Source organism: Lolium rigidum, chromosome 3 (assembly GCF_022539505.1).
Source record: "Lolium rigidum isolate FL_2022 chromosome 3, APGP_CSIRO_Lrig_0.1, whole genome shotgun sequence".
NCBI classification, from domain to species: Eukaryota; Viridiplantae; Streptophyta; class Magnoliopsida; order Poales; family Poaceae; genus Lolium; species Lolium rigidum.
This window is the reverse complement of record NC_061510.1, coordinates 101,420,188-101,435,440: the sequence shown is the minus strand read 5'-3', so window position 1 is coordinate 101,435,440 and position 15,253 is coordinate 101,420,188. Positions and strand designations below refer to the sequence as shown.

The following is a 15,253-nucleotide window of genomic DNA, read 5'->3' as shown; positions in this document are numbered from 1 at the left end:
TCAACTTATCCAACCATACGGTATGCAAAAATACCCATCGATATTTGAAACTATATACTTGCTGTGATGCTGGTATTTTAGGGACGGTAGCTGGCAACTGGCATCCGGTTAGAATTTCGAATGGAATTTGATTGGATCTTTTTGGGGTTGTTCATCTTTAACTTGACCTGGGAACTGAAACTTATCAAACCCTGTATATAAAACAATGGAACCTACGACTTCAGCTCCAAAATAATATGTTCCAGTTATTATTTATAAAACATGTGACTAGTGAGTAAGCATCGAGTATTGAGTACGGAGTATTGACTAGTGTACTGACTTGGCCCGGCCAAGTAGACCGAGGCAGTGAGCGAGCGCGACGCCCTGAGACAGTTTTAGTCAATCGTGCCGTCGTGCGTGTGGCCAAACGGGTGTGGATAAAGGGATAGAAGCGGCAGCTGCAGCGGGCAGAGCCATCTCCCCCTTCTCCGTCCGCCCCCCCAGCGCAGCGCAGCTCACCGCACGCCTCCGTCGCCGCCGCCGCAATGCCGGTCTCCTCCATGGCCTCGTCGCTCCTCCTCTCCCTCTCCGCCTCTTCCTCCTCCTTCCTCGCCTCCTCCTCGCTCTCCTTCCTCCCCGCCTCCTCCTCCCCGCACGCCTCCGCCAGGGGGAGCAGGCCATCCGCCTCCATCCTCCGCGCGCTGCGCGCCGAGGCCACCACCCTCCCGGTGATCTCCTTCACCGGCGAGAAGGTCGGCGAGGTCTCGCTCGACATCAAGTCGGCGTCGCCCGCCACCGCGCGCGCCGTCGTGCACCGCGGCCTCATCACCGACCGACAGAACGCGCGCCGGGGCACGGCCTCCACGCTCACCCGCGGCGAGGTCAGGGGCGGCGGGAGGAAGCCCTACGGCCAGAAGAAGACCGGGAAGGCGCGGCGCGGGTCCACGCGCACCCCGCTCCGCCCCGGCGGCGGCGTCATCTTCGGGCCCAAGCCCCGGGACTGGTCCATCAAGATCAACCGCAAGGAGAAGCGCCTCGCCATCTCCACCGCGCTCGCCAGCGCCGCCGTCGCCAACGACTCCTTCGTCGTGCAGGAGTTCGACGAGGAGTTCGCCACGGGGCCGCGGACCAGGGACTTCGTGGCCGCCCTGCAGCGCTGGGGGCTCGACCCCAGGGAGAAGGCCATGTTCCTCTCCACGGAGCTTGATACCAATGTGCGCCTTAGCGGCAGGAACATTGGTACCCTCAAGATGCTCACCCCCAGGACGCTCAACCTTTACGACATCCTCGACGCACGCAAGCACTTCTTCACCCCCTCTGCCATTGACTACCTCAACTCCAGGTACGGTACCACGGTGTTTGATGAATATGAGGGCGACACCGATGGCGAGGATGACGGTGAAGAGGAAGCCGTCGAGGAGCAAGAGGAAGAAGGAATCACAGAGGAGGCTGCCCAAGGTACATATAGCTAGCTATGCATCAACATTTTGCAGTACGGATTGGACTGTTCTGCTGTTTGATTATTTTTGTGCTAGCATGCGTGAAATGAGCTACTGTAGTAATTCAAACCAAAATCCGTTAGGTGTACATTAGTCAGGAATGAATAGCTTTTTATGGCTACTAAACTCTGAAGATTACCACAACTTCAAATTATCTGGTGATGTAAATTGAATTGCCTGCTCTTGCTTCAAACAGTCTGTGCAGTGTATTGGGTTTGCACTAAATTGTTATTTATGGCGTAAAAGGTGAATGAAATCCGAAAGCTTATATAATGTATTCACTGAAATGCCGGCGTTACAATGTAATCAGTTGTCCGCTGCCCCCTCCAGTTAAGCTTGCAATGAGACTGCAAAACTTACTGAAAGTATTAAAGTAAAATCATATGTTCCCAATCGACACACCATTGATGTTAAAGGTATCATCATGCTTGGGTATCATTCGTCACTCCGCGCTGCATTCCCCCTATGCTCTACTGTGACAAGTTTACAGTTATCCGTAAAAAAAATAAAGTGATATAATTCAAGGTCTAAGTTAGAATCATGCTTAGAGATCCACCAATGCTGGTGCCATCTCTATAGGCCTGGTATCAGGTATGTACTGTGTACGACAATATGTCAATTCTGTACTTCTGTAGTGAGTGCAGTCCTTCCTTTATTAACGCTAAGAAGCATCTGAACAATTTACAACCGAGAATGACCTCGCATAGTGAAATTTAATCTTTTATGACAAAGATGGATTTGAAGTTCAAGCATTGAACTGACAAACATAAAAAGGGATGAAACAATGTGCTATCGATGAATTACATGGAAGTACTCCAAATCCTGATGCATTCGTTGTAGTTGCACATTCTCCTGAATACTATTCATTTATACTTTTGTGTTAGAATTTGGTGAATTATCTAGCTTTCCAATGGAGGATGTCTAGCTTGAGCACATACGAGTAACCAGCAGGCGGCGACGAATGAACTTTTGGTCTTCTAACATAACAAACTTTTTTAAATGCTATTCCTTCTAAATGAAAAGGTAGGCATAGCTCCTGCCATAGTACCTCAAAACAAAATAAAAACAATTTGGAATTAATTTAACGAAGCAACTAGTATTAAATATGCTGGATGTAGTAAAGTAAGAGCTAAACCTGGTTATGACAAATATTTTCTCAAGAGCAGGGGTTACAGTAGATAATTAATTATGTGTTATTCATACAATGTTTTGATATTATTTTAATTGCGGCTGACAGGCTCTACTAGTAGTTCTATTAATTTTTAGTTTCTTAACAAGTTCGTGTTATGTCATTTTCAGATGAGACTGAAGACGCCTAGGCAGACAGTAATTCCTAGGTGATTGTTATGGCGGTCCTTGTTTGTTGGTTTGGGAATTGCCTCTCCAATGAATAAGCCTTTTTGGTTTTCCATTGTTGTAAGTTCACTATGCATGTTTCTCACTGATGCAGTATATTAGATTCTCAAAGTTCACGTATATTTTCAGATTCACTGTCGAATTTCAGTTGCCGCTTACATTATTTGCAATTCTATAGAGTTTCACATCCATATTTCCAATAGGCAGTGTTAATCAGCTGGTTAGTACTACTTATCAACATCCTTGGGATTGATGGGATTCAAATATCTGATTCTTGAATTGTCACAATACGTTATGTTGACCAAATTTTAGTTGGGGTTGCATGGGCCCTGTTCTTCAAACCTTAGGCTGACTCACTGCACACTGTGAACGTGATGGGCTGGGCCTAGCTCAACATGGAATTCCCTAGGAAACTCAAATGCTGAGTTAGCAGCTGTTGTTGAAACTGTAGTACCAGACCAATCATAAACAACTGATCGTTATGCTCAGATATACATGTAGATCCACATAAGCATCATATTAACCGCAGTCAGACTAAGGACGTGCTTTGTAAGAAATAATATACACAGTTGTGCCTCACCAAAATGACGCCAAGTTTTCTCATTCATGCTTGGGCTGTGGGCTGGGCCGAGGAAGAAGAAAATTGCTAAGCTATCCCTCCTTAAAGCTCAAATGAGCACTTTTCCTTATTGTCCATAATATATTCTCCCAATTATCTTGACACTGCAGTGCAGTGGGTCATAGCCAAAGCTGGAATTTCCCTTTTAAAAAGGGTCCAAATTCGGTCTTCTGTTAAATTTCCCCCTTTACCCTGCATTTACATATAGGTTGCTCTTTTACTCTGCTTTTGACACTACTAACGGATTATCTGTAAGATTAGGACTGACACAATAATCCACTATGGTCATTGGGCGAAAAGAGAAGAATCTTATTTAGGTTGAGCCAACATCCTTTGCATCTTTTTTAAGGTTTTGCTGGATATAAAGCATCCTTATTATATTAGTGCACTAAGGATGAAAAGCATGCAATTATGGGAGTATGGACCTGAGCCCGGCGTTTCATTTATTTTTTGCTGCAGACTGTTCATGCATAAAGTTCGTGCAATTGATTGGATCCAATTTGGATCTGCTAGCTTTCTTATCTTCCTACTTTTGTGCTCCCTCTTGAAACCCATTCTTCCCCCAATTGAATAGTTAACTGCTAGTCTGCAACTGAAAAGAGCTCAAGAGTTACGACCGTCCAAAATGATGTTAAGGAATTTGAGATGGCCTGAAAAGTGTCATACATATGTACCTCAGATATAACACTTGTAGATCCTCTCACGGACTGCTGATGTACTACTGAATTTACTGTGTCTTGGAGGAAACATTTCCCAGGCCATCTCAAATTCCTTAACAGTTCACGGAAAATACATACATGTTGTTATGTTTGACATTCCAGTCATTCTACGCAAACAAAATGTTTGGGTGTGTTTATAACAAGAGTAAGGTTCCCAGAAACGTTTTGCAACCTTCTAATATCATGTAGAGTACACCAAATCCATGTTGTTATAAAAGAATCATCATTACACGGTACCGAGGTTGATTACATAGCTTCGCTTCTACGTGTGGTTGTACTCTTTGTGAAGAGTTAGTTCTATTACTATCTTTCCTCCATGCTGGTTCTTTCCTCCATGCTGGCAATAATCGTTCCTGAGGTAGTCAGCTGCGAATCTAGACGAAGAAACCATTGGGGTCAGCTCCATCTATTATGTGTAATCTTTCACTAAATTAACAAATACAAAGACTAGATTAGTGAAGATCTTGGCATTTCCATTGGGTTCACCTGAACCCAGTGGTTGTACACCAGCTCCACCCCACCTTTGTACAATCCTTAGAGCCTAAAATTTGGTAAATTGGTCATCCTTGATGAGTCCTTGCCGCAAGTTGATTTTATTTTATTCTGGAGCTGGCGGCTGACCCGGACTTTTGGCTCTCGGGTGCAGGCGCACCCTATATACTCTAAAAAATGTAGTAATTTCAAATAAAGTCAAAAAATTCGAATCTTTTTGGGAATCAAAGATAATCAAGTATTGTACTCGTATAAATTTGTTTGGCCAAAAAATGTTTCACATTGACTTCAGGCAAAAAAATAACAAATCTATGACGAATATAGCGTGAATAGTACTTTAATATAGGACCTTCAAGTCTGTTTTTTTCACCCAGGAAACAAGAGAAGTTATTCCATGGTGAATCTTTCGTATACGAGTACAATACATGATCATCTTTGATTCCCAAAAACATTTGAATTTTTTTTTGACCTTTTTCTGAATTATTATATTTTTTTTTCATATAGGGTGCGCTTGCTCCCAGATTCACCCATGCAATTTCGAGCTGGCGGCCTGCTAGTATGTTTTCTTCTTGTGCTGTAAAGTTTCTACGTACTTCTACATGTACTTTTATGCGACCAGACAAAGAGAGCAGGACGCGACCCTAACCTAACTCACCCACGCGACCCTGGCGGCGGCGCCGCCGCCCCGCCCAGGGAATCCGACGACGAGCCTCTCCAGCGCCCTCTCCTCCGTCCTCTCCTCCCCCCGCCGCCGCCAAAGGCGTCGCCAGCCAAAGGCTGCTCGGCGTGGCGGCGGCGGGGCGCCCGCTGGGAGCGGCTAGGGGTGAGAGGCGGCGCCCTCCACACCTCTGTATCTGCTGAGATGCGTGGCGTGACGTCGGCCAGAGCTGCTTGCGGTGGCGAGGTCTCGACCTCCTCTTCGACGACGACGACGGCCGGCAGCGCTGCTGCATCTTCTGGGCATCGGGGCGGCGGCCTCGGGCATGGCTGTGGTGCCTTTCTCCTTAGGAGGAGGACGGCCAAGATGTGATCAAGTGTGGTGGATCTTGGGATCCAACACTGATCTCCGGCGGTGAGGATCCTGACAGGGATGAGCTTGGAGTGACGGGGCAGACGGTGAGAACCGCACCTCGACCTCGGTCTTGGTGGATGATGGTGGCGTCGCTTGACGTCGTTACCTTGTGTCGGAGGCATCGTCTTTGCGTGTCTCGTCATTTTTCTTGGCTTGGCATGAATAGTGGTGGCTGTCCTAGGATTCCTCTCGCGCCAAGTGAAGATCGGTCGAATGCTTCTTCCTACCGGGTTGGCTGGATTGTCAAGTTCCGGAAGGTCCTGCCGGCGAAATTCATTGTGCGATCAATGCCTGAAGAATGTTGGATTGGGTGTTTTCGGTCGTGCGCACCCATGTTTTTTTATCTGACCGTTTGATTTCAGAGGGAGCGCTTCGAAGCTCTGCTGGCTGTTAATATCATGGAGTTTTCTTTTCATGGTGCTGTTGGAGAAGGTCATGAAAACCGAGGTCGGTGGAAGAGCAACGGTGATCGGATCTTGGTGGTGAGGTGAAATTGGCTTGGAGCTTCGTGACTTCGAACATCGACTTGTATGTGGGAGCGATTGGATAGGAGAAGTTCAGAGTCCTATCTTTCAGGGTGAAAATTGAAGGTTTGATCTTAACTGGTTATGCCTGATAATGTTCTTGTTGAAGGCATTACTTTGAGAGAGAGGACTTTCTTCAGAATGAAAACCTAAGATTTGTGATCGAGCGACGACAACGTTTGTGTATTGTTTCCTTTTTGGAGGTGTCGCTTATGAAGAAGCTGATCTTCTGGTGTTGTCTTGGTGGTGTCAGAGTTGCTGTTTAGAGTTTTTGATCTCTGTAGCGGAGCTTTTTTTTTATAATTCTTCTATCTCTTTTGCTTGTCTGCATCCTTTATGCTATTAGGGTATGATGTTGTTGGAGAGGCTGAGTGAATATATGCTTTTTATCGAAAATGTACTTTTATGCCCATTTTTTTGGGCTAAAAACTATGCTACAGATAGTTGTTTGGCCGAAGCTTCACCTGAAGCTTAGGTGTTTCTGGAGTTAAGCGAGGCCAATAAGTGGGAGCTTACAGATTGCAATTTTTAATTTTAAACTACGCCCTTTACAGCCTCAGATCTAGCGTTGGTTTCGTTAACTATGTTCGTTCGTCCGCACTAGATTATTTTAACTGACTGCTAAAGCTAACCCCATCATCATGATCATGTACACCCACACCAGCATATGATTCTCGTACTCACTTTTGTTTTGGCAAAATGCCGTAGCATGTATCACTTACATATTCGCATAAGTACCGTTTAGAACATCTCCAAAGCTGCGCCGCATACGGTTCTTAGGTGGCTTAATAAAATATCCGGCGCCCCAATACATTCCAACCCACTTGGGAGCGTCGGGTAGAAGCGGCGATTAGGTAGGTTAGGGCATCTCCAACGCGGCGATCCATTTCGCGTCCGCTCGTTCGGATGATCGGACAAAAACGTGGTCCAGCGCGTGGACTCATCCCAAAAACGGATGGCCGCGGCGTCCGGAACGATCCAAACCCGGTCCAAATCTGGGACGAGTTTGCGTGGTGCTGACGCTGATGGCTGGTTGCTCGCGTCCTCCCCTTGTCCGCCCCTGGCCCGCCTGTCTGTCTCCCAAAACACACCCACTCCGCTCCACTCACAAAACCTAGAGATGGCCGACGAAGCTTCTGCCGCCGCCACCACCACCATCGGAGACGAGGCCCAGCTCGCGGTCGTTGCCACTCCTCCCGTGGAGGCGGCTCCTGAACTGGATGCTCCGGTGGTCACGGACCCCGGGCCGGCGACGAAGAAGGCGAAGCCCGAGCTCACCGCGGAGCGGAGGGCGATGGAGACCAAGAAGCGGGGCGATCGGCATAGGGCGCTCGAGCAACGGAAGAGGGAAGCCGCTGCCGCGGAGGAGCGGCAACGGGCGGCGGAGCAGTGATACGTCTCCAACGTACCTATAATTTCTGATGTTCCATGCTTGTTTTATGACAATACTTACATGTTTTGCTCGCACTTTATAATGTTTTTATGCATTTTCCGGAACTAACCTATTAACAAGATGCCGAAGTGCCAGTTCCTGTTTTCTGTTGTTTTTGGTTCCAGAAAGGTTGTTCGGGCAATATTCTCGGAATCGGACGAAATCAACGCCCAGAACCTTATTTTTCCGGAAGCTTCCAGAGAGATCGAGAGGGACCAGAGGGGAGCCCTAGGGGCCCCACACGTGGTGGCGGCGCGGCCCAAGGGGGGCGCGCCCCCCTAGTGTGAGGAGGCCCCGTGGCCCCTCCGACTCTTCGCCATTTAAGCCCTGGTGACCTAAATCTTCGATACCAATTGACGAAACTCCAGAAAGACTCTAGGGGCGCCGCCACCATCGCGAAACTCCGTTTCGGGGAACAGAAGTCTCTGTTCCGGCACCCTGCCGGGACGGGGAAGTGCCCCCGGAAGCCATCTCCATCGACGCCACCGCCTCCATCATGCTCCGTGAGTAGTTCCCCCATGGACTACGTACGGGTTCTAGCTGTAGCTAGTTGGTACTCTCTCCCCCATGTACTTCAATACAATGATCTCATGAGCTGCCTTACATGATTGAGATTCATCTGATGTAATCGGTGTTGTGTTTGTCGGGATCCGATGGATTGTTACATTATGATTAGTCTATCTATAAAGTTTGTGAAGTTATTGTTGCTGCAATCTTGTTATGTTTAATGCTTGTCACTAGGGCCCGAGTGGCATGATCTTAGATTTAAGCTCTATACTTATTGCTTAGATTGTATCTACAAGTTGTATGCACATGTCTATGTCCGGAACCAAAGGCCCCAAAGTGACAGAAATTGGGACAACTGGAGGGGAAGGCTTAGATATGAGGATCACATGTTTTCACGGAGTGTTAATGCTTTGCTCCGGTGCTCTATTAAAAGGAGTACCTTAATTTCCAGTAGATTCCCTAGAGGCCCGGCTGCCACCGGCTGGTAGGACAAAAGATGTTGTACAAGTTTCTCATTGCGAGCACGTATGACTATATATGGAAAACATGCCTACATGATTAATAATCTTGATGTTCTGTCTTAATGCTATTTCAATCCTATCAATTGCCCAACTATAATTTGTTCACCCAACACTTGTTATTGGATAGTTACCACTAGTGTAGATAGCTGGGAACCCCGGTCCATCTCTCATCATCATATACTCGTTCTACATGACATTGGAAGTAGTATCAACTATTTTATGGTGCCAGTGCTCTCATATTACTCGCTATCGCTGCTGTGTTACTCGTTACTATTGCTCCCATATTACTGCTGCTTTCACATCACCCCTGTTACTAGTGCTTTTCTAGGTGCAGCTGAATTGACAACTCAGTTGTTAATGCTTATAAGTATTCTTTACCTCCCCTTGTGTCGAATCAATAAATTTAGGTTTTACTTCCCTCGAAGACTATTGCGATCCCCTATACTTGTGGGTTATCAAGACTATTTTCTGGCGCCGTTGCCGGGGAGGCATAGCTCTACTCATAAGTTCACCTGGGGAGTACACTCTACCTCTCTCTCTCTATTTTATTTTATTCTGTTTTGCTTAGATTACGTTTGTCTAGTTTGTTTGTGCTTAGTTTATTTCTGTCTAGTATTCTTAGTTTACTTTTGCTTAGTTTCTTTTTGTCTTGTTTTATTTTCCTCATATACCTGAAAATCCATAAAAATTTGAAAACCGAAAAATTAAAAAACTGTTGCTATGGGAGAACCTACAACCTATTTGGAGCTTATGGAATTATATAATAATTATAGAAAATCAAGAGCGGGTGAAGTTATGAGTGCTGTGACAGAAAAATTGAAAACAATTGCTAAAATCTTGCTTAAACGCCATGATATAACTGTTGCTCTCAACAGGATACTAAACATCTTAAATTTCAATGTGGCTTTAGTGAGGAATTTTTTATTAAGAACTATAATCGGAATAGCTATATTCATTTTGGGTTCGAAGAGGTAGAACAATTTGTCATATTTATGGGAGCCTCTGAGATAGAATCCTTCATGACTAAAAATTATGAAACTTGTGTTGTTTGTAAGGACCTTAAAGATTATGTCTCTTCTATCCTTAATTTTTGCATAGAAAGCTACAGTGATAATCCCTATATCTTATCTCTCTCCATGACTACCCTCTAAGTAACTTCACGCAGCCCCCGCGTCGCTCCTCCTGGAGCGGCTCGGGCGGAGCCCCAGATCAGCACCACCGACCCGCCCCCTCCCCCTGGGTCCTCCCCCGCCGCCACTGGTGGATGCCGACGGGCAAAGCCCGTGCGGTGGCCGGTGGCGGCGGGTCTTCTCCCGTGACGCCGGCCGAGCCCAAGCGGGCGTTCGTCGGTGCGGGTGATGCTGGTCGCGCCCAAACGGGCGTCGGTGCGGGGAGGCCGACCGCGGCCAAGCGGCCGTTGGTGCGGCGAGGCCGGCCGCCCTCACGCGGGCGTCGTAGCGGTTGGGCGCCGGGCGGCGGCCCCGGGCTGCGGTGGGCTGTGGTCGGCGATGTGAGCCTGCCGCTCGGCGCGGACGGCGTCGGCCGCGGGTGTGAGCTGCCTCGCCCAAGCGGGCGTCGGCGAGGATTTGGGGCGGGACGCGGCGGTCCAGGCGGGGCGTTGGAGGCCGGCAGGTGCGGCGATCTGTCGTGCTGCTCTGCGCCTGGCCGTGCGGGCCCGATTAGGCCGGATCTGGGCAGCCCGTGCCGCGGCCTTTCCGTGGTGGCGCGATGCACTGCTCCGGCTGCTTCCAGTCACGGTGGGGCGGCGTTGTTTCCTTGCTGGCTAGGGCGGAGTGCGGGCTCCTTTTCGAGCAGATGGCCAAACGGTCCTTGCTCCAGATCTGGGGCCCTGGCGGCGGAGGCAGTTGCAGGCTGCCTGGTTGACGGCTGGAAGTAGGTGCGGTGCACACATGCTCTTGGTTGCCAGCGGAGGTGCTGGCTATGAAGGCGTCTTTTGATGGTGCTCCGGCGAGGTATGTGGAACGGACGGGTGTGACTGAGGTGTGCCAGGAACTCAGGTTCCGGTGAGGTGCGCAATTCTCCGGATGAAAATCTTGCTCGACTTCCGTCGGTGCTGGTGACGACGTCATCGTTGGGTGTCGTTCGCCTTGTTGAAGGCGTCACTGAGGAGATCGTGCACCTCTCCCACTCTTGGTTCTTGTCTTTGGGTGAAAACCTAAATCCGCTTGTCGGATTGGCGATGGCGGCATCCTCCATGTCGCGACTTCGTTGGAAGCATCGTTTAGGAGACTTAGTGCCGATGGGAGCACCGGACTGCGGTCAAGCGGTTGGCCGGGCACTATCAAATGGCGGACGTTCTTGGAGTCCGTGGTGATCGTGGGGTTGCCCCGTGGTGGCGATAGCAAGAGCACTCTCGACATGTAGACAGCGTCGGACGAGTCCCGTTTTCCGCCCTCTCAACACCGGAGCGGCACATGCCGCCTCCCTTCGGTTATGTCTTCTCTCTCTGGTGTTGTTGAAGTCGGCAAACAAGCTCGTGGCAAATGTGATCGATGCGACATGATTGGAGTGACCTTGGTGCTGTTGCAACGAAGTCGAAGCTGTCCCATCGTAAGCACGATGGATGATGTTCGATGACGCTGCTTGCCCCGATGGTGTGCTTTTTTGTTTGTTTCGCTCCTAGCCTTCCTGACGCTCTTTATGTCTAGCGGTGCTTTTGTTGATGTAAAGGTTTTCGCTCGGTTTTCCTTCAATAAACTGAGCAGTTTTTGGTCTCTGTACCTTTTTCTTCTAATGCAATGAACACAGCAGCTCTCCTGCTGTTATTCAAAAAAAAAAATATCTTTGATTATAAAGAGAGACACATTAATGCACAAGAATACACTCACAATTTGCAGGAACCAGTGGAAGAGGAGGAAATTGATGAACCTGAAAGCTCATTGCACTACTAGGGAAAAGCTTATAGGTGGAGGCAAAACGTGCCGGCGCACCACCTAGGACGTGCGCCGGTGGAAAGTGTTGCCGGCGCACCAGGAAGTCGCCGGCCGGCGAAGCAGGAATACTGCCGGCGCACCTGCGGAGAAGACGCGCCGGGGAAATTGCTGGCATGGGCTCGGCCGATTCGGGCCAGGCCCAGGAAACGCTGCCGGCGCACCAGCCCAGGAGCGCGCCGGCGGTAATTTGTCGCTGCCGGCGCGCTCCCCGGGCTGGTGCGCCGGCGGTGTTTCCCGGGCCCGGCCCGGAGCAACTATAGCCGGATGGGGTATATGTTGCCGGCGCACCATGGTCCGAGTGCGCCGGCAATAACACCGGGAGTTATTTCAGCCACCAACCAGCACACTCACTCACAAACTCACTACACTCCACTTCTCCACACAACCCGAGCCTTCTCCCAACCCGAGCTCATTTTTGCCTATTCCTATCCCCAATTTAGCTAATTTGACCAAACAAAATCATATTTTTTGAGCAAATCTTCCCTTCCTACATGCATCTCCCACATCCCCCTATGTAGATCTGGATCTACTATCCCGCGTTGACCGCTCAATCTAGATCTAGATCTAGAAAGTCGGCTTCTATACGCCATTGTCGCGGCGCGTCGTCTCGATCTCGTCGACAATTATATCAAACAAATAGGTGATTAATGAACAAATTGAGGAATGAAATCGATGTATGTTGGACATTTGAAGCAAAGCTCTCGTGTGTGGCATATATATATATGTTGTGTTTGTGTTTGTGCTTGGCGTTGAAAATGAGTTGCCAACGTTGCGCCGAAATGTTGATTCTTTAAGTTTCCGTTTCGGCACATTTCTGGCGCTCCTATGTCCTACCGTGTAGGAAGGTCATGCCGAAATTTTCCGTGAAAACTACCGATGGATGCATGGTTCTAATCAATTATGTAATCTTACCATGCAGGCGATAATGGTTATCGAGATGAGTGAAAGCATCGTGATGAGATATCTGAAACACGCGATCATCGACATGTATGAAAATAACCGCACGGAGGTATTGTGTCCGTGCCGGAGATGCAAACGAGGGAAATGGTTTGACCCGTATTCGGGCAAATTGCGGGGGCACCTGCTCACTAATGGTTTCATGCATGGACACACTCAATGGATGAGTGATGATGGCGCGGAGGTCAATGGGGCGACGGCGGCAGGTGGTAATAATGGCCGGCAAGAAGGAGGGCATCATGATATTGATGACGATAAAGAGTTTGTCGCACAGGACGATAACCTTGACGACGAAAATAACCTTGACGACGACAATAACCTTGACGACGACGAAGAGGTGCCGCTAGCTTCAGTCGTGCAGGACCCTCATCTTCAAGATCTGCTTCTCGAAAAGACGAAAGGCGCCAAGCGGAAATCAAAGCTTGAGCAACTCGAGATAGACTCGAATACTCCGTTGTACGACTCGAGGTCGCGGGTTGGGGAGTCTCGCTTGAGAGTAGCTCTCGATGTGCTGCATATGAAGGCGAAACACGGATGGACGGACACAAGCATCGACGACATCCCGGAATACGTGAAAGATCTCCTTCCTGTCGGGAACACGTGTCCCGGTAGTCTAGCCGAGGCCAAGAGAATCACGTGCCCTCTCGACTTACCCCACGAAAAGTATCACGCCCGCATCAACGATCGTATCATGTATCGCAAGGAGCACATGGAAAAGACCAAATGTCCTGTGTGTGAAGCTGAACGGTACAAGAAAGGGAAGAAGAAAGCTCCTCGGAAAGTTGTGTGGTACTTCCCGCTCGCCCCCCGGCTTCAACGGTTCTACGCGGACCGCAAGGAAGCAAAGCTCATGCGCTGGCACGCAGAAAGAAAGGAGGCAGTGTTGAATGATAAAGAGCGGATTGAGCACCCGGTGCTGACGCACCCTTCGGATGCAAGCCAGTGGAAAGCATTAGACAATGAATTCGGAAGTTTTGGGGCAGATCCCAGAAACATCGGGTTGGGTGCGAGCACGGACGGATTCAATCCGTTCGGAAACCGGAGCAACACACATAGCACATGGCCCGTGTTTGTATGGATCTACAACCTCCCACCCCGGCCGTGCATGAAGAGGAAGTACATACGGATGAGTATGCTAATTCAAGGGCCGACACGGCCAGGAAACGATATCAACATGTATCTCGAACTATTAAAGGAGGAGCTTGAAACGTTGTGGGCGGAGGAAGGGGTAGATACATGGGACGCCGTCGCGGAAGAATATTTCCCTTTGAGAGCCGCGTTGATCACGACGGTGCGGGACTACCTCGGATACGGTTACATTTCGTGCCGGGTGTGTCATGGACACAAGGCATGTGTCGTGTGCATGGAAGAGACGATGTTTTTGCAGCTTGGTAAGGATCCCGGCTCTTCGAAAACAGTTTACATGGGGCATCGAAGGTGGCTACGGAAGACCGACCCGTGGAGAAAGCGTGGAGATCCGTTCGATGGTACAAATGAACCCCGAGGACCTCCACGTAAGAAGAGCGAGCGAAGAGATCGATACATTACCGAAAGGTTGGAAGGAGTGCCCTGCGCCGGAAAGATTCGTCAAAAGCTCTGGAGAGAAGAAGAAGAAAAAGGAAACGACGCCGCTCATTGGTGTATGGAAAAGGAGGTCCGTGTTTTGGGACTTGCCGTCATCGGAAAATTCTCGATACACCTCATCGCCTTGATGTCATGCATATTACAAAGAACGTGTGCGAGAGCTTGCTTGGCACTCTTCTCAACATGCCGGACCGGACCAAAGATGGGCCGAAAGCAAGACACGACCTGAAAGTTTTGGGCATCGGGGAAGAGCTTCAGATCCCGGCGGCCCAAGAGGGACATTCGGAGGAGGAGGCGGACGGCGGTCAGAAGCGCAAAAGGATTAAGCAGCCAGACTATTAATGTCCCCCCTCCTGCTTCACTTTTAGTCCGGCCGAGGTCGATCAATTTTTCAATTGCCTTCTAGGAGTCATAGTGCCCTTCGGTTACTCCGGGCTAATAAGCAAATACATGGACCCAAGAAACGAAACTTCAGCGGCATGAAGTCTCATGACTGTCACGTGATGATGAAGCAGATTCTTCCGGTTGCAATCCGAGGTATAATGGATGACCATGTCCGTGCAACGCTGACTGGGCTCCGTAACTTCTTCGACGTCATAACTCGGAAGTCGATAAGCGTGAAGAAACTCGCAAGGCTCCAGGAAGAGATCGTGGTGACCCTATGTCAGCTTGAGACGTACTTCCCGCCTGCATTCTTTGACGTGATGGTCCATCTGTTGGTCCATATCATGGATGATATCGTCGGTCTAGGGCCGGCATTCTTACACAACATGATGCCGTTTGAAAGAATGAATGGGGTCATTAAAGGATACGTTCGTAACGAGTCACATCCGGATGGAAGCATCGTACGAGGGCTGGCTCACCGAAGAGTGCATCTCTTTCTGCACGAATTATCTAGACATCGAGGACCCTGTTGGTTTGCCTCAAAACAAGCACCTCCGCAGGTTCGAGGGAGTAGGCCACAAAAATGGAAGGAAGGAACGGCACGTGCACATGTCTGGTCGGACTTCCGACTTTGACAGGGCCAACTTAGTAGCG

At 49.2% G+C, this 15,253-nt stretch overlaps 1 protein-coding gene across 1 annotated transcript; it reads left to right on the top strand.

Annotated features, from left to right (window-relative positions):
* The first annotated feature begins 469 nt into the window (after window positions 1–469).
* LOC124702049 (50S ribosomal protein L4, chloroplastic-like) lies at window positions 470–3,034 on the top strand. Its single transcript, XM_047234147.1, has 2 exons — window positions 470–1,437; window positions 2,778–3,034. Exons 1-2 carry the CDS (start codon window positions 525–527, stop codon window positions 2,795–2,797), a joined length of 933 nt encoding a protein of 310 aa, XP_047090103.1. The 5' UTR covers window positions 470–524; the 3' UTR covers window positions 2,798–3,034.
* Window positions 3,035–15,253: the final 12,219 nt, after the last annotated feature.